The sequence below is a fragment of the Rhinopithecus bieti genome, unplaced genomic scaffold (genome assembly GCF_001698545.2).
Source record: "Rhinopithecus bieti isolate Rb0 unplaced genomic scaffold, ASM169854v2 scaffold_21201, whole genome shotgun sequence".
Taxonomy (NCBI): domain Eukaryota; kingdom Metazoa; phylum Chordata; class Mammalia; order Primates; family Cercopithecidae; genus Rhinopithecus; species Rhinopithecus bieti.
The window spans coordinates 1208595-1228779 of NW_016810610.1; the positions used below are offsets into that span (position 1 = coordinate 1208595).

At 38.6% G+C, this 20185-nt stretch overlaps 1 protein-coding gene across 1 annotated transcript in view; it reads left to right on the forward strand.

Moving 5' to 3' along the window:
• Nucleotides 1-318: 318 nt before the first annotated feature.
• The window catches only part of CCDC186 (coiled-coil domain containing 186), a 53803-nt gene continuing 33936 nt past the window's right edge, over nucleotides 319-20185 (forward strand). The window contains 4 exon segments of the mRNA XM_017892507.1: nucleotides 319-449; nucleotides 1185-1309; nucleotides 11100-11798; nucleotides 16707-16833. Of these exon segments, the coding sequence (XP_017747996.1) occupies nucleotides 11161-11798; nucleotides 16707-16833 (765 nt within the window). The 5' untranslated portion in view covers nucleotides 319-449; nucleotides 1185-1309; nucleotides 11100-11160.

Genomic DNA, 20185 nt, shown 5'->3' on the forward strand with positions numbered 1-20185 from the left:
AGGAAAGACAAAACCAAGGAGCAATAGAGTCTGCTTTCCAGGTCGCGGGGGCGTGGGTGCCCAGTCCGGTTGAGTGCTGGGCGGGGCCTCCCGGGCGGCGAGGTGGGAGGTGAGCTCCGCCGGCCCCGCCTACTGCAGACAGGTTACCCGGGACCTCAAGGTGTGCCGCGTCACCCCGCCCGCGCTGCGTTGATTGGTTCCTCCAGGGAGCCCCCGCCCCCTCAGCTGTAACCGGGCCGGCTTCAGCGTCGCCGCCATCTTTGTTGATGTGTCAGCTCCGCAGGGGTTTGGGGAAGCAGCGGCTGAGAGAGTGAGGCGTCGGCTGTGTTTCTCACCGCGGTCTTTTCCTCCCACTCTTGGCTGGTCGGACCCCGTTATGGAAAAGTTGGCCCCTGAGCCAGAGCTCCAGCAGCCTCGTTAGGGTGTGGCCTGAGGCTTGGAGAAGTGGGGTGAGTGTCTGAGGGGCGCTCGGGGCAGACCGGGGAGTCGCGGTCTCGGTGCCGTGAGGCTGCCAACCTTCCACTCCTTCCTCAGGTCCCAGGGCGGGGGCGAGGGCGAGGGCTAGGTCGAACCGGCTCTCCGCCGGGCTCCTTCGAGGGCGTGGAGGAAGGGGAGGGCTGGGGAACGAGTTTCTAGCCCCTTCCTCTCCCTGCCTTCCTCCTTCGGTTCCGGGACCTTGGAGGTGGCGAAGGGGTCAGCGGGGTCGTGGGGCTGTGCTTCGAGAGCGTCCGAATTCGAGCCCTTTGCCTGGGCTGCGTGTGAACTGCAACCAAGCCCCACCTGCTCGAGAATCTTTCCTAGACTCAATCGCCGATTTCGCTTCTCGTCTCGAGTTAACCATATGTGGGTGTTCTATGTTTACTGTTGTGATGACTTGTTACCCTCTTCCAAACACTTCCATTACTGTGACTCTAAGTTCCTTAGAAATGATTCGTTTGGAGTGTGGATACTGTTCTTTATGTGGTCTTTCAAGGACATCAAGGCATTTCATAAACCTTGGTTTGTAAGGACGGGGTTTCAAATTTATGTCTCCATCAGTAGTGAAAAATGGTAAAAACAAAACAGAAACCCTTCCCCGTGTCCCTAAAGTAGCAATCTTGGGAAACAGTGCAGGTGTGATTATTGCTTAGCTGTTAACAGTTTAACAACTTCAGCTAATACATTCCCATCTTGATTTTGTTTAGAGGAAAAAGTCCTGGATTTGGAGTCAGAACATCTGGATTAGAATCCTACTTCTTTCACTTGATAATCTTGTTACCTATGGGAATCAGAAGAGAGAATATAGTAAAAATACGCAGTGCAGTCCCAGGTACTTGGCCGTTTTCTCTGCATGTGTGTCATGTTCCTTTGATGCCTAGCTTTTTGTTTCTTCCAAGACGATAGGCCGGGTGTTGTCTTCTCAGGTGTGCAGTAAATTAGGGTTTCAGGAGGTGGGCTGGTAGTCATTCTGAAGAAATTAATCTGCTATTATCTATTTAGGTATGCTAAATAGGTGGGTGTGGCTTTCCCAGCGACTAACTACACCTTAATATTTACCTAAGTGTTCATCTCGTGGGAAGGATTCAGGTTCTAGAGAGATTGATAGTGAAACTGAACTATCTCTGTGTGTAATGTACACTGTTCCCTGTGTAACTTCAATTCTTTATCCAACATTACACAAATAAAAAACAGTAGTGATTGGCCAGGTTCATTTTCTGTTTTATTTTGGTCTTTTCATGTTATTTTAATTCAGTGAAGATATTACATCACGAATCTTTCAGTATTAAGAATTAAAACTTCTTTTTACAGCATAATAGGCAAACGTATAATTACTGAAGATTCTCCCTGGAAATTCATGGATTGTGTTTATTTTTTTAAAGGCCCTGTTAAATTCAGAATAACTGCATATAAACTTAAGGTTTCTTTAAACAGTGGAGATTCCATAGTGTGTCATTGGCTTTTGAGTCCTATTTATTGGAAACGGAAAGGGTTGGCTGGTGTGTATCACAGTGACCACGCTGACCTTTTAGTTTTTTCACCCATAAACTGAAGAGTTGTTCTTTAATGCTATGCAGTGACAGCATAGCTGATGATGATTGCTTAGTATGTTCAGTTTAGAAACATCTATTTGCAGCTTTATGCTGACATCATGGAGTGAAGATAAAAGCGTTGCAGTATACTGACTCTAGGGAAGAGACAGTAGGTTGAAACACAAAGCAGCTTTATTTGGAGATTTAGAAAATAATCTTTCCCTTTGAAGAAGGACTAGTAATCTGCACTAGTTTCTCAAATTCATGCAACGGTTTTGTGTTAAAGAAAGAATCCTTACTCTGAAATTTTTTTTTTAATTTAGTAAAACTTAGGTTTTTCTTTTATCTCTACCTTAAAATAACTAAAGCTGGTTCTTCAGTTTCTCATAAACATATCATTGAGTTTACAGTATTGCAAATGTTATACTTAGTATTCATTTTAGGGGCAGCAGTGAGAGCATAGATAATTTAATCTATTGTTTCAAACTTCTTTGAACTTTCTTAGCTACTGAGATTTTAAAAATGTATTTGGGCTAAAAGTAAAAAAAAAAAGGGCAAATACTGAGGTGAAGGGACAGTAGACACAAAGTGGAAATCAGCCCCAGCATAGTTTTGATTGGATTGTGAGTTTATTATTAACATTCGTCTATCATTAAGACACATGAACTGATAGTTGTAGGATTATGTAGACTGTGTAACGTCTACCACACTTAACTACATAATCCCACAGTAGACTATCAGTTCATGTATTTAATAAACTAGAGCACACCAAATTAACCAACCCTGGCCAAAGGTGGCTTCAAAATTTAAACATTAACCCAAACTTTTTAATATAATGCAGGCTTATAACTTGAAAAAAATTTTTTTAAAAGATGTTAGCCTTCGTTTTGTTTAGTGTTTTGAGACAAGATCTCAATCTGACCCAGGCTGGAGTATAGTGGTATGGTCACAATTCACTGTAGCCTTGACCTGGGCTCAAGCAATCCTCTTGCCTTAGCCTCCTGAGTATCTAGGACAACAGGCACAGGCCACCATGCTAATCTTTTGAATTAAAAAAATATATAATTATTTTTTATAGACCAGGTCTTGCTGTGTTTCCCAGGCTGGTCTCTTACTTCCTGGCCTCATTTGATCCTCCCATCTCGGCCTCCCAAAGTGCTGGGATTACAGGTGTGAGCCATTTGTTTTACCTTCTTTATTAGTTTTCAGAGTTGGAAGAAAATTAGCTGATAATACTTTTCGTGTTTTCTTCGACTCATTGAAGTGCAAGTGCAGTCTTCAAAATAGATTTCTATATTAGTGGGCAATTATTTCTGATAACTTTCTGCTTTAGTATTTTAAAGTATTTATAGGAGATATGTAAAATTACTGAGCTGATATGACATATATGGCGTAACTTGATAATGTAAACTATGATGTAGCCACCGACCCTCTTTTTCATGGAATTTTGATGGACCATAATTTCTCTTTGTCCTGTTTTCCTATCACAGGATTTGGTACTATTTGGGAGTTGGTGGAATTTGGGGGTCTTCCCTCTTCTATTGCTCAAGTCTTTTTTTTTAAAACATCTTTTGCGTGTGTCTGTGTGTGATATAATGCATATATCATAAAGTTCTTGCCTTGCGCCTTAGGTGTAAAGCTAAACATACCTCCATAGGGATAAATAACCGTGGTCTCATAAAACAGACTTTTCAAACTGGTGAACTAAAGGAAACTTTCTTATTCTAGTGCTGTGTTTCACTTAAAGGAAACTCAGTATATTACAGTTAAATTTGTGCCAACCATGGTGGCTCACATCTGTAATCCCAGCACTTTTGGGGGGTTAAGATGAAAAGATTGCTTGATGCCAGTAGTTTGAGGTCACCCTGGGCAACATAGCAAGACTCCATCTCTACAAAACATTTTTAAAAATTAGCTGGGTTTGGCGGCATGTACCTGCAGTCCCAGCTTCTTAGGAGGCTGAGGTGGGAGGATCAGTTGAGCCCAGGAATTTGAGGCTGCAGTGACCTCTGACTGCACTCCAACCTGGGTGACAGAGCAAGACTCTATCTCTAATAATAAAATAAAAAGTTAAATTTTACCCAAAAGCTTAATAGGATGTGACTACTTTAAAATCATGTCTTCCTTTTGTAGAGCTTACAGTTTTTTGTGAAATAGCCCCTTGGTTTTATCTTTTAAAAGCAGAATTTTATCTGCATAAATTCACCTTGTATGAAACTTAAGTGTCAGATGTTTTCATCACATGAAACAACATTTTCATGTTTCTTACACAAGTTCTTTTCCATCCTATTATTCTGTTTTTAAAAAGCTAAGTTAAAAATATTAACTGGGTAAAGTGGCATGCACCTGTAGTCTTACGTACTTGGGAGGCTTAAGTGGGATGATTGCTTGAGCCCAGAAGTTTGAAGCTGCAGTGAGCTATGATTGAACCACTGCATTCCAGCCTGAGTGACAGAATGAGACCCTATTTCTAAACATAAATAAGTAAATAGCTAGCTAGCTTTATCCAGAAAGTTTGTCTTTTAAAGTTAATTATTTATCAAAAATCAGTTATTTGGGGGTTGTGAGCAGGTTACGTTGAACTATGTGCATACTTTGTTGATTTGATTTTAGTTCTGACATTAATTGCAATATCGAAATCTTGATAGAACTAGTCAGAAAGATGTTATTCTTTCGTTTATGCTGCTTTCAAGGTGTTTTTGGAGAATACTTTAAAGCTCTTTTGATGTAGGTACTTTTCCTACAAAGGACAGTAAGCCGTTATATTGAAGAACAGGAGTGGTCTCAAGTTCAGTTTGCTTAATGGATATTACTTGAGAAGTACACAGCTGGTATTATTTAAGAATGGTATGGGCTGGGCGCAGTGGCTCATGCCTGTAATCCCAGCACTTTGGGAGGCTGAGGCCGGCGGATCACTTGAGGTCAGGAGTTCAAGAGAGCCTGGCCAACATGGTGAAATCCCATCTTTACTAAAAATACAGAAATTAACTGGGTGTGGTGGCACACCCCGGTAATCCCAGCTACTCGGGAGGCTGAGCGGGAGAATCGCTGGAATCCAGGAGGCAGAGGTTGCAGTGAGCCAAGATGGCACCACTGCCTTCCAGCCTGGGTGACAGAGTGAGACTCCATCTCAAAAAAAGGAATGGTACTACAGTTTATAATTTAAAAATTTATGGTCTGTGAATGAAGCCAGATTTCTCTTAATAGACTTAAAACACTTAAGCATTTCTTTCTTAGCTTCTGATGCAGCCCTGGCAAACCTTAAAGTTAAAATACTGTAACATTAAATACTGTAGAATTCATAATACTTTAGTGTTTATTGGCAGTAAAACACGAAGAATAAAATGAGGATTTCTATTTTATTCACTGCCATGTTCCCAACACTTAGAATAGTGCTTGCACATATTAATAGATGCTCAATATGTATTTGGTAAAAATGAACATCTAGTTTGGAAATGTGTTTCTTAGTACCTTTGTATGAGACTAGTTTGTTTGATAACCTGTTACTGAGTGTCTGTGAGTTTGTTGTATCACCTCATAGGTTCTTGCCTACTGCACAGATAGAGGCAGTTTACTGAGATAGCAATATTGCAATAGAGAAGGTTTAATAAATGCAGAGCCAGTCAAGTAATAGTAAGAAGTTAATTACTCAAATCATTCTCCCTGAAAATTAGGAGACTAGAGTTTTTTAAGGATAATTTGGTGGGCAGGGGGCTAGGGAATGGGGAATGCTAATTGGTTGGGTCGGGGATGACTCACAGGGGGTTGAGGCTGTCTTCTTGTGCCAAGTTACAAGACCAGTTGAGCCAGTTTAGTGGTCCAGGTGGCAGGCACTAGCTGGTGCATCAAAATGCAGGGTCTGAAAAATACTTCGAACACCAATCTTAGATTTTACAATAGTGATGTTATATATAGGGGCAATATTTGCAATTTATCAAATAAACCTAAATTTTTTGTTGTTTATACTGCTAATTAGAAAAACAGGAAATGGAACCAAAAGACAGTGTTTTCATTTATATGGTTCTTGTGTAGAAATAATTTTGTAGAAATGTGAGTTCTAAAAATAAGTTCCAGAGTGGGTAATGGTTGGCTTTAAGGCAAGTAAAAGTTGTTTCTTGACCAGTTGCCTACAGCTGATGAGCTCCAGTAAGAGCGAAACCAGTTCTCACCCACTGAAATGATTTCGAAGTGTGAATTGGTCCTGTAGTACTGTGTCAGAAACAGAAACAACTCTAGGGGAGAAAAAGTACTTGCGTTAAAAGAAATTTTGTGACTGTACTGTATTAAATACAGTTTCTCCTAATGAGTAAGAGTTGCTAAGAGGTATTATAATCTATAATTGTAATTACTATATATATATATATGAGTGTAAATTTGCTTTGTACAAGCACTTCTTTTTTTTAGAGACCTACTCTCACTCTTGTTCAGGCTGGAGTGCAGTGGTGCCATCATAGCTCATTGCAGCCTTGAACTCCTGGACTCAAGTGATCTTGCCACCTCAGCTTTCTGAGTAGCTGGGACTACAGGTACATGCCACCATGCCCAGCTAACTTTAACAAATTTTTTTTTTTTTTTTTTTGTAGAGGTGAGGTCTTGTTATGTTGCCTAGGCTGGTCTCAAACTCCTGATCTCAATCAGTCCTTCCACATCAGCCTTCCAAGGTGTTGGGATTACACACTGCACCCCTGATGTACCAGCACTTCTTAAAATAATGTTACAAATGAATGTCTTGTTTTACATCCTTCCCCTTTAGTCTACTACCTGCCATTCTATCCTTAGTAGCCTCGATGACGGCTCCCCTTTTACCCCATACCCCTCTCCCCCCAAAAAACTTGAATAGCAACCAAATTGGCCTTCATCGGTATTGTCAACTGGAGGCCTACATGAGGACTCAGCCAACTGTTTTTCTTCTGGTTAACTGTGGACATAATCAAGTTCATTGCTTTTTCCCCTGATCTGCTGCCACTCTTGTGCAGCTATTTATGGTGATGGCTTTGTTGCATGTATACACATAGACCATTGTTAACCCCCTCCTTTTCCTTTGGCTGCCAAACAGTATTCATTTGAGCATCATCAGAAGGTGTGCAAGCGGCCAGGTGCAGTGGCTCATGCTTGTATTCCCAGCACTTTGGAAGGCCGAGGTGGGTGGATGACAAGGTCCAGAGACAGACCATCCTGGCCTATATGGTGAAACCCCCTATCTTACTAAAAATACAAAAATTAGCTGGGCATGGTGGCTTGTGCCTGTAATCTCAGCTACTTGGGAGGCTGAGGCAGATGAATGACTTGAACCAGGGAGTCGGAGGTTGCAGTGAGCCGATGGTGCCACTGCACTCAGCCTGGCAACAGAGTGAGACTCTGTCTTTACAAAAATAAAAAAAAATAAAAAAAATAAAAACCAGCTTGCAAGCTAAGTAGTTATCACATGCCAATTTACATGATTTTCTAAAGGTCGTGAGCATATTGCCGAGAGAAGTTACAGAAAGTACTTGCCTTTTGAGGTTAATCTGAGTCTTCCTTAATTTACAGGAGAAGGATATATAAAACAGATTGTAAGCTTAGGTAACCAAATAAACAGCTTTTTAAATCTAGATGAGTATCCAGCAGGGTGACACATTTTTTGTTGTTCTATACTGTCTTGCACATTGTCATCTTACAACCTGTTTTCCATCCACTGAATGCTGTTTGCTCCCTAGATCACTGTGTAAACCCGGTTGGCCCCACCTTCATTTTTATAACCACTGAAGAGCATTTGCAAAAATGCGTGTTAATGTAGTAGAGAACATGTTTGTTAGATATATTATTACTATTATATTGCATGAGACTTAAGAGTTTGATTCAGTTCAGAGTGAAGTTCCATCTTCATGCAAGGACAAAGATCATTTAAAAGGCTAAAGCTGCCTCGTCAAAAAGGTCACAAGAAAGGCTCTATGTGCTTGATGAATATAAATGCAGTGTTTTTTAATTTACCCTGAGAGACTATTTTTGTACTTGTGATGAGAAAATTTGGAGGAAGATGTGACATTAGAATTGGTCCTTTAAACATAGGCTTTAGATAGACCTAAGGGAAGAACATTCTAGTTGAGAACAAAGCCATTGAAATGTTAATATGCAGATTGGGGGAATCTTTGAGTTAGACTGGTTTGGCTAGTGTAGTGAAGTGCCAGGATTTCAGGAATGTGTTGAGAGATAAGAATGGAAAAGTAGTACAACTGGTTTACTGAGGAATCTTAAATCTGGGATATAAACATGAAATGGTTTTATTTTTTCCTTACTAGGTCTCCAGTCATATAGTGTAAAACACTCCTAACCTCTGTACTTCCTTCTGAAGTGCAGTCCTTTTAAGAATCTCTTGGTCTGATGTAACTATTACGCCACTTTTGGTTACTACAAAAAACTTATTCCAGAAATTAAGACAGGTTCTAGCCATTAAAATAAAAGAAATGAAGTCACAAACTCATTGTTTTCTCTGAAGAAGAGTTGAAGCTGTTCCCAGCTGCTTGGCATGAGGAGGTGTAATTTGACTCAAAGACGTGCTCCTTCTCCTTATTATTTTTTAATTTTTTTAATTGTTTTTGAGACAAAGTGTCTCACTCTGTTGCCCAGGCTGGAGTGCGATGGCGTGATCTCGGCCCACTGCACCCTCCGCCTCCTGGGTTCAAGCAATTCTTCTGCCTCAGCCTCCTGAGTAGCTGAGATTACAGGCACCCACTGTCATGCCTGGCTAATTGTTTTTTGTTTTTGTTTTTTGTTGTTTTGAGACAGTCTTGCTCTGTCTCCCAGGCTGGAGTGCAGTGGCGCAACCAACCTCTGCCTTCCGGGTTCAAGCAGTTCTCTGCCTCAGTCCTGCGAGTAGCTGGGATTACAGGCAGCTGCCACCACACCCAGCTAATTTTTGTGTTTTTAGTAGAGACAGGGGAGTTTCACCATCTTGGCCAGGCTGGTCTTGAACTCCTGACCTCGTGATCCGCCTGCCTTGGCCTCCCAAAGTGCTGGGATTACAGGTGTGAGCCACCACACCCAGCCCACAAGTTATATCTTAAAGTGAGTTACTTTGGGTGAGGTAATTTAGGTGGCAGTGCCTCTGAGAATTATTTTATTTTGTCCTAGATTTTGGAATACAGAGTACTTACGAGGTCTTTTATTTACTCCCTTTCTTTGTGTTGTCTAAACCAAGCCTTTAATACTAGTGTGTGCTTTGGCTTGGTTATAAAATACCTGCAGCAAGATAATGATAATTTGGTTGTTTGGAAACATTTATATAGAGAGGTAGAGTATTTAGGCCAATGGCTGTATTAATTGATGCCTCAGAGGGCAGTCTAGAAATTAGCATATTTAACAATCTGGTCTGCTTTTCCTTTCTTACACTTATTCCTCCCATTTTTGAGATTCCTAGAATAATGTTTCTCAAATACTAGTGTTACCATTTCTGTGCTTACAAGCTTTAATTGAACAAATATGTGAGAACCCACTATGTGCTAGAAACTCTGCATTATAATTAAGTATACAAGTCTTTTCTGATTTACCATGATTTGTTCTTAACAAAATTCACTCCTGCTTAGCCTTCTATGGAGTCTACCTGACCAGTCTTCTGTCTCTCTTTTCATCATCCTCTGATAACCACCTTTATCCCAGCCTGATGTAACCATGCACGTTTTGTTACTTAAAAATTTAGTGTATCTCTCCATTAGTTTTCCATTAGTTTATATCTCGTGTATAAACTAGAGGTATTTTCCATTAGTGTCTCTCTCATCTGGAATTATTGCTCTGTTATTTCTGTCAAAACTATGATCTGCCCACTTTTTAATCTAACCTCACATGGTTTCAGTAACTCATGACCTTGTACATGCTTTGTTGATACCTGACAAAAGAAGTCAACAATTTTTTTTTTATCAAGATTGTGGAAATATTTTATAATTATATGTTGTAGGATAATATTTGAAGATGACTAATTTTCATGAAATGGCTAGAATAGTAACCTCTGTAAACAATATAAAAATATATTCTAGGCTGGATGTGGTGGCTCACCCCTGTATTCCTAGCACTTTGGGAGGCCAAGGCAGGTGGATCACCTGATGTCAGGAGTTTGAGACCTCTTTTACTAAAAATACAAAAAATTAGCCAGGCGTAGTGTTGGGCCCCTGTAGTCTCAGCTACTCAGGAGGCTGAGGCAGGAGAATTGCTGGAACCTGGGAGGCAGAGGTTGCAGTGAGCCAAGATCTCACCATTGCACTCCAGCCCGGGCAACAATAGTGAGACTCTGTCCCCCCAAAAAAGATACATATATATGTGTGTGTGGGTATATATATGTGTATATATGTATATATGTGTGTGTGTGTATATATATATATTCTAACTTTGTCAAATTAATTTTAAAGTTGTTTTATTGACCTAGGCAGTGCATATGGGCTCCATTTTATTTGTACTGGACATTGTTTTTTTCCTGATGAGAACGTTTGAAAATCACCATGGTACTTCGTGAATTCCTGCCTGGATGGAAAACTAATTTCTACCAGGGATTCTTCATACCCTGACTTCATTATGGCTCAAATCTAGATCTCTGGGCTATAGATAGTTGTGTCTTGTTATTTAGGTTTCCTTCTTAGTAAATTTTTATCTTCTTTAATGTGCATTGTTTTGTTATCTTGGTTTGTGATTTCTCTCCTCGTGCTTTGATTGGTGTATTATTTCTCCAGTGTTTTCTTACAGATTTATGAGGTAGTCTTTTTTTCTTTACAGAGCTGAAGGAATTCTTAGCATTCTTTGGCACTCATCTTCTAGTTGCTAGCGTTACTCCTTACCTAACATCTTATGGGGATGATTGGAGAATGGCAGACTACAACTGAAATAAATTAATGAAGTTGTTTGAATTGAGGGAGGAAAGACAGACTTTGCAATGGCCTTACTGCTTGTAGCTAGCCAGCTTGGGTTAGCTGTCCTAGTCCTTTTCTTTTCTCAAGGAAAGGCTTTTAAAGGAATTATTAGTGATAAAATTTGTGGTGTTAGTTATTCTACATCACAGAGTGTGTTCAAGCTTTTATGGGGTTTTGATTTAAAGTGGTTTTTAATTTTGATGTTTCAATTTCTTAGATGTAAAACGAAGATCAGGAGCAGATTTGAAGAATTACAAAGTGAATTGGTGCCAGTCAGCATGTCAGAGACAGACTACATAGCCTCTGCTTCCTCTGATAAAAATGTTGGGAAAACACGTGAATTAAAGGAAGACTCATGCAACTTGTTTTCTGGCGATGAAAGCAGCAAATTAGAAAATGAGTCCAAACTATTGTCATTAAACACTGATAAAACTTTATGTCAACCTAATGAGCATAATAATCGAATTGAAGCCCAGGAAAATTATATTCCAGATCATGGTGGAGGTGAGGATTCTTGTGCCAAAACAGACATGGGCCTAGAAAATTCTGAACAAACAGCTGATTTTCCTACTGGAAATTTTGCTAAACAGATTTCAAAAACAAATGAAACAGAACAGAAAGTAACACAAATATTGGTGGAATTAAGGTCATCTACATTTCCAGAATCAGCCAATGAAAAGACTTATTCAGAAAGCCCCTATGATACAGACTGCACCAAGAAGTTTATTTCAAAAATAAAGAGCGTTTCAGGATCAGAAGATTTGTTGGAAGAAATAGAATCTGAGCTCTTATCTACGGAGTTTGCAGACCATCGAGTAGTACCAAATGGAATGAATAAGGGAGAACATGCATTAGTTCTGTTTGAAAAGTGTGTGCAAGATAAATATTTGCAGCAGGAACATATCATTAAAAGTAAGTTTTTTATACCTTTAGGTTATTTTTTTTCCCCACAGGGATTTGAGATAGAATTCTTTAAAGGAAAATACCATTTTGTCCATTTTTACTTCCACATTAGAATCACGCACATAGTAGTTGAACAATAAATGTATAGTTACTGAATGTATGAGCAAATGTCGAGTTTTTCAAATATCTAATATGTTAAATAGTGTAAATGTATAAATGTGCTAGAAATTTTTATAGACAACTCAAATTCACTTTCGAAAGAATGTAGAAGTATAATATTGTCAGAACTAAGAGAAACTCAAAAGGAAATGACAAGTCATAACATTCCAAAACTTTTTCTTAAAATCTCCATTCTAAATTCATTGGTTTAAAAAATTAAAATTTAGAGAACAGAATAATTGTCATTCAGTAAATAATAATATATTTTTAGACTTTTGGATTTGTGAAGTTCTGTTGTCATGATAGTTTAAAATTTACCAGCACCATTTTTATGTGTACATTTCAGTAGTGTCATTATATACTCACACTGTTGGACAACCAGTCTGCAGAACTTTTTCACTTTGCAAACGTGAAACACTGTATTCGTTAAGCAACAACACTATTTCCACTTGCCCTTAGCCCCTGGCAACCACCGTTCTACTTTCTGTTGCTGAGTTTGACTACTCATGATACCTCATGTAGGTGACAATCATAAGCTTGTCATTTCATGACTGGCTTATTTCACTTAGCCTAATGTCCTCATTTATCCGTGTCATAGCATGCCAGAATTTCATTTCTTTTTAAAGCTGAATAATATTCCATTGTATGTATATACCACATTTTGTTTATTCATCCATTAATGGACATCTGGGTTCCTTCTGCTTTTTGACTGTTGTTAATAATGCTACTGTGAACTTGGGTTTGCAAGTACTCCAAGGCCCTTCTTAATACTACCCCCTGCTATTGCTATTCATTACTGAAATACTATATTATGTGAATAAACTATATGCTTTTGTACTTGAACCATCAGCGCTGCTGCTGTTCTTGCATTTTATAGGGTAACTTTCTCATTTTCCTGTAGTCTGTACCTAATCTTTTAGACCTTCCTCTTGAGATTATCTCTGATGCCTCTTCCCACTTTACTTAGATCTAGACTTTTGCCACTTTCATGTATAAATTATAAATATACCTTATAAATTATAAGATGTTTTACATTTAATAATAATAGCGGTAAACATGTATATGCTGATAATTATGTGCCTGCTATATTACATACATGGATTCTTCACAAGAACTCTCTGTGACATGTATTATTATCCCCATTGTACAGATGAGTTACCTGAAGCACAGAGAGATAAAAAGTAACTTGTTCAAGGCCATATGCTAACAAATGCAGAGTTAAAATCTAAGCTTTGTTAGTGGGACTTTAGAGCTTTTTAAAATACGGTTATTAGAAATGAGCCAGTTACAAGTTGTTAAATGTATCTGAAAATACTAGAAATAGAGTGGAAAACTGGTTTCTCTTTTTTGCTTCATCCTGTCAGAACAGTGGCAGAACAAGTGAGTAGAATAATCATAATTCTGATGTCTGGTATTTGGAAGATACCCATTGGCATTTGCCAGCTCTGTTGTCTTGGCCAAGTCAGCCTTTTTGAGTGAAAGATTTTTTCACCTGTGACAGTACTTACCTGATGGAATTGTTTGTGGACATTAGGACATTACACAAATGTCAAGTGTTATTTTAAATTGAGGTTAATCTCTGGTTATACACATAGTGTTTTAAATTCCAGATAAAATTTTGTGTGATTCAGGTTAGCTCTAAAACAACTAGATTTTTTTCTTAACTTTTTTTCGTCTAATTTTCTATGAAGAAAACTTCCTTTTACTTTCTTTGAAATTTTCATGAATGCATCTATTTCCAGATATCTTTGTGTATACACCTATTCCCCCATTTTTGCCCCAGCTTTATTGAAATATAACTGATAAAATTGTATATATTTAAAGAGTACAATGTGATGAATCGATATACATTGTGAAATGATTACCACAATCAAGTTAGTTAACACATCTGTCACATCACAGTTACCTTTATATGTGTAGTGAGAACATTTAAGATCTACTGTCTAAACAAATTTCAAGTGTACAATATGATGTTATTAACTGTTATCACCATGGAGTATATTAGATCCCCAGGACTTACTCATTTTATAACTGAAAAGTCTGTAGGCTTTGACCAACATCTACCCTTTTCCCTCACCCCCTGTGCCCTCGCAAGCACCATTCTTCTCTTTATTTCTGTTCCTTGATTTTTGAACCCATCAATATTACTAGTCTAAGCTTCCAACCAAATTCTTTTTTTTTTTTTTTTTTTTTTTTTTTTTTTTTTTTTTTTTTTTTTGAGGTGGAGTTGCGCTTTGTCATACGGGTTGGAGTGCAGTGGCGCAACCGCAGCTCACTGCAATCTCTGCCTCCTGGATTCAAGCAGTTCTCCCACCTCAGGCTCCCAAGTAGCTGGGACTACAGGTGCCTACCACTACACCCAGCTAATTTTTGTATTTTTAGTAGAGACAGGGTTTCGCCATGTTGGCCAGGCTGGTCTCAAACTCCTGACCTCAAGTGATCTACCCGCCTCAGCCTCCCAAAGTTCTGGGATTACAGGCGTGAGCCCCCGCGCCTGGCCCAAAATTGTCCTTTTTTTTTTTTTTTTTTGAGATAGGGTCTTTCTCTCTCTCCCAAGCTGGAGTGTAGTGGGCGTGATCTCAGCTCACTGCAGCCTCGACCTCCTGTGCTCAATTTGTCCTCCCACCTCAGCATCCCAAGTAGCTGGGACTACAGGTGTGCGTCGCTATGCTCAGCTAATACTTTTGTGTTGTTTTTTTTTGTTGTAGAGATGGGGTTTCACCATGTCACCCAGGCTAGTCTGGAGCTCCAGAGCACAGGCGATTTACCCACATTGGCCTCCCAGTGTGCCAGGATTACAGGCATGCACCACTGTGACCAGCCCAAAATTCTTTTTTTTTTTTTTCTTTCAGACGGAGTCTCGCTCTGTTGCCAAGCTGGAGTGCAGTGGTGGATCTCGGCCCACTGCAACCTCCGCTTCCCAGGTTCAAGCGATTCTCCTGCCTCAGCCTCCCGAGTAGCTGGGACTACAGGCACGCGCTACCATACCCAGCTTATTTTTGTATTTTTAGTGGAGACAGGGTTTCACCATGTTTGCCAGGGTGTCTCGATCTCTTGACCTTGTGATCTGCCCGCCTCGGCCTCCCAAAGTGCTAGTATCAAAATTCTTAATTAAGAATAGTTATATGCATTTGGCACATAAGTAACAAATTGAGTGTTTACTGCTCTTCACTTCCCCCTCCCTTTTGTTCGCTTGTGAACTATGGCCAGGACTCTTGTGTGTCAAGCAGTTTTCTTTAGCACATTAAGTGTGCCTCACATAAATGATCTAAGTTAAACCACTGTGTCATAAAAGGCTTGAATAAGCATGCATATATTTGCCTTTTTTCCAAACATTTGTATGATTGTTTCCTCACCATATTCCTAGACTCAACTGTCGTCTTCTCAGAGAAGCCTGTCTGGACTACTTATCTAAAATAGCAGCTCAAGTCACTCTCTGGCTTTTCGCTCTCCTTTATTTTTCTTAATAGGACTTAATCACCAGCTGACGTTTTGTTATATATCTAGGGTCTATTTTTATTTTATCCCCTAGAATGAATGTAAGTTCCACGAGGGCAGGGACTATTTGCTGACATAGTTCCCACATAAAATAGATGCCAAGTAAGTACTTGTTGAGTTAATGAGTGATCTTCAAAGTGGAAGGTGGAAAGTCCTGGGGCTTTGGAACTATACCTGGATCCAAAACAAAATTCAAAGTTCAACTGCTTACTAGCTGTGTGACCTGGAACAAGTCTTAGGCTTCAGTTTTGTTTTGCTATTAATATTTTATTTTTAGAGACAAGGGTCTTACTCTGTTGCCCAGGCAGGAGTGCAGTGGAGCTCACTGCAGCCTGGAACTCCTGGGATCAAGTGCCTCTCCTGGGACTCGTGGCGTGAGCCATCATGCCTAATTAGTTTTTTTTTTAATTTGTAAAACAGAAGGGATAGTAATAATTTCATAGACTTATTTTGAATACTAAATGAAATAATACACTTTTTTAAACTAAAACTAAATTTAACCAATAGCAAATGTGCAATAAGTGTCACGTTACAGCTAAGGCCTCGAGTACTTGCTGTTAACTTTCTTAGGTATCTTAGCACTTCGCAGGCAGTTTTTGAGATTTTGTTTCTGTTTTTCTAGGGGAATTCAAGATGATATTTCTGCCTAGATTTTGCTGTTTTACATTGACTGTACATTATAACTATTAGAATATCATTAAAATAGTGTTAAAATCTGAAGCAGGACTTTTCAGCTTTAGCAGTATTGCGCTTTGGGGCCAGATTCTTTGTTGTTGTTGGAGTTGTCTTGTGTGTTGTAGGATGTTTAGCAGCATCCCTGGCCTCCATCCACTAGATGCCAGTAGCAGCCCCTACCCCTGTTATGACAACCAAAAATGTTTTCAGACAAATTTGCCTGGAAGGGCAAAATTGCCCGTCGTTGAGAACCACTTATTTGAAGAATGTCAGTGCTGACAGGATTGGTGCATAATTGAGATACCCGAAGGTATACATTTGGAAGAGTATGCTTTTCGTTCATCTGATTATATTTTGATTTGAAATATTCATATTTCTAGGGAAAAGTTAATAGCCTAATTAGCCAGAGAATCTTTTGCAAAGTATTATGTTTCACTATAAAATGATTATTTAGGAATGTTAATTTATTAACATTATAATGAATAGTTATAGATATCTATACCCTAATCTGTAAACAAATTATATTCTACATATTATTTTATCTCCATTTTAAATTATGTTTTACATATACTGCCCTTTTTATATTTAGGTTAATTAAAGAAAATAAGAAGCATCAGGAGCTCTTCGTAGACATTTGTTCAGAAAAAGACAATTTAAGAGAAGAACTAAAAAAAAGAACAGAAACAGAGAAGCAGCATATGAACACAATTAAACAGGTAAAAAAGAAAAAAATCTTCAAAGACCATACTTCAATTAATAAAATAAATACATTCATGGCAACTGGTTGTGGCAGCTCTCGCCTGTAATCCTAGCACTTTGGGAGGCCAAGATGGGTGGATTACTTGAGCCCAGGACTTTGAGACCAGCCTGGGCAACATGGTGAAACCCTGTCTCTACAAAAAAAAAAAAAAAACCAGAAAATTAGCTGCATCTGGTGGCATGCGCCTGTAATCTCAGCTATTCAGGAGGCTGAGGTGGATGGACCACTTGAGCCTGGGAGACTGAGGCTATAGTGAGCTGAGATCATGCCACTGTACTCCAGCCTGGGTGACAGAGTGAGACCTTGTCCCAAAAAAAAAAAACAAAAAACACTTTTGTATAAGTTGAAGTTCTATAAGGTAAATCATACTCTAAATGCAGAGAATTGCGTGGCATTTAAACCATTCTCTTTTACAAAGTAGGACTCATAGCCTGATGTATTTCCTTTTATGTAAGTTTATTCTTATATGTGTGACTGCTGTACTACATATAGTAGAACACATTCTGTTATGTTCAAAATAAGCAAAAAGACGATTTGAGTTGACAGTCAACTAGACTGTTTTTGCCAACAGGGAGGAAGCAATAGAAATATAAAAGTTTATGTCTGACATTAGGATGTTTTTAAGTTTATATTTTGGTATGGTTCCATTCTCAGTATTTTTAAAAACTATGTTGTGAAGGCTAGATTGCATCTGGCTTACTGGCTTTCCTAGCCTGTCCTTTTCTTTCTTTTTTTTTTTTTTTTTTTTTTTTATTTTCTTTGAGACAGAGTTTTGCTCTCATCATCCAGGGTGGAATGCAATGGCACAATCTCGGCTCACTGCAATCTTTGACTCCTGGGTTCAAGTGATTCTTCTGCCTCAGCCTCCCAAGTACCTGGGATTATAGACGGCCACCAACCACACCCAGCAGTTTTTGTACTTTTATTAGAGACAGGGTTTCACCATGTTGGCCCGGCTGGTCTTGAACTCCTGACCTCAGGTGATCCACTTGCCTTATCCTGGCCTCCCAAAGTACTGGGATTACAGGCATGAGCCACTGCCCCACCTCTTTCTAGTTTTAAATGAACTCTGATGTGTGAATCAACAAAGTGAATATTCAGACTAATAGCAAAGCTGAGCTGCTCTTTATTTTGAGGTGCTTTTCTTCTGTGAAAAGGATTAGAAGCATTCTAGCCTTAATAGTATTTTATTTTGTCTCATCTTTCACAGAAAGTTATATAACGAAAATAACAGTAAACAATTGGTAAAACAAGTTTTCACTTGATGCATGATTGGAAGGTGACTGTATTTGTAAAATAGTTTGTATTTAATCCTGATTTTTATGTGCTCTAGGGCCCCCACATATAAACCAAAGTTAGAATGGTAAAGTGTGAGGGAGCCTTAATAACGGGCTGAATCCGTATTTTGGTAGTCAGGTCACTCAGTGACCAGAAACTTCAGACTGAACAGGTAGAATGGAACCAGAGCCTTTCCTTTCACGAGCTTATTTTTGTTTTTTTCCCAGAGAAAATTGGATTCACCTTTCTTTTGCTAGCATTTCAATAACTTTATACTTCTAAATAGAAAATCAGTATAACAGACTTTTCTTTCTTAATTTTATCTCTAGATCTGCACTATCTAATATGGCATCCACCAGCTGCATATAGCTATTGAGCACTTCAAATGTAGCTAGTCTAAATTGAGAGGTGCTGTAAGTGTAAAATACACATGTAACTTAGAAGTTAGTATAAAAATAAAACAACTCATTTTTTTCACGTGGATTGATAATATTGGAATGATAATATTTTGGATATATTGGGTTTAATAAACTATTTCACCTGTTTCTTTTACTTTTATTTTTTATTTTATTTTATTTTATTTTATTTTTGAGATGTGATTTCGCTCTTGTTGCCCAGGCTGGGGTGCAGTGGCGCAATCTTGGCTCACTGCAACCTCCATCTCCCAGGTTCAAGCTATTCTCCTGCCTCAGCCTCCTGAGTAGCTGGGATTACAGGCATCTGCCACCACGCCCGGCTAACTTTTGTATTTTTAGTAGAGACAGGGTTTCACCATGTTAGCCAGGCCAGTCTTGAACTCCTGACCTCAGGTGATCTGCCCATCTTGGCCTCCCAAAGTGCTGGGATTACAGGCATGAGCCACTGCACCCAGCAGTAAAAAGAATTTTACTTTTTAAAGTGTGACTACTAGAAAGTGTAAATTCCACATGTGGCTTGTACTTCTATTGCTCAGTGTTGCTCTAGATAATTTTGTAATAAGGAAAATTAGTATATGTGTACGATAAAGTAAGATTTAGGTCTCTTTCAACAGGTTTATTGAGATATAATTAACTTTCCACACAGTTCACTTATTTTAAGTGTACAGTTCAGTGACTTTTACTTGTACAACCACCACAATTATAGAACATGCCATCACCCCAAAAAGAAATGCAGCACACATTAGTAGTCACTTCTTGTTTCCCTCCAACAGTACTCCCTCAACCCTGCCCTAGGGAACAAGTAATCTTTTGGTCTCTACATATTTCCCTATTCTGGACATTCCATATAAAAGGAATTATATAATAAGTACCCCTTTTTATCTAGCTTGTTTTATTTAACATAGTGTTTTTAAGGTTTCATTCAAGTTGTAGCATGTATCAGTACTTCATTATTTTTAATGATTGAATAGTAGTTCATTATATAGATATATGACGTTTTAATGTTTTGTTTACCCCTTCATCAGTTGATGGACATTTGGGTTGTTTCTGCCATTTGACTGTTATGAATAATGCCTCTGTGAACATTGACGTACTAGTTTTTATGTGTACATATGCTTTCATTTCTCTCAGGTGTATACCTAGGAATGAGTAGAATGAGTTGGGAAGTGTTCCTTTTGGGGAAGAGCAAAATTTGTGAAGAATTGGTATTAATTCTTCTTTAATTGTTTTAAAGAATTTTATCTGTGTAGCCACCTGGGACTGAATTGTTCTTTGTGGGTAGGTTTTTGTTGTTGTTCTTTTTTGTTATTCTGATTCAATCTCTACTTGTTATAGGTCTATTTAGATCTTCTGTTTCTTCTTGAGTCAGTTTTGGTAGTCTGTGTCTTTCTAGGAATTGTTCATTTTGTCTCTAAGTTAAATTGTTCATAGTATTCATTCAATTCTTTTTATTTCTATAAGGTCAGTAGTAATGTCCCTCTTTCGTTTTGATTTTAGTAATTTCAGTCATCTTTCTTTTTTCCTCAGTCATTCCAACTAAAGGTTTGTCAATTTTCGTCTTTTCAGAGAACCAATTTTTGGTTTTGTTTGTTGTCTCCATTTTCTTTTCTTTTC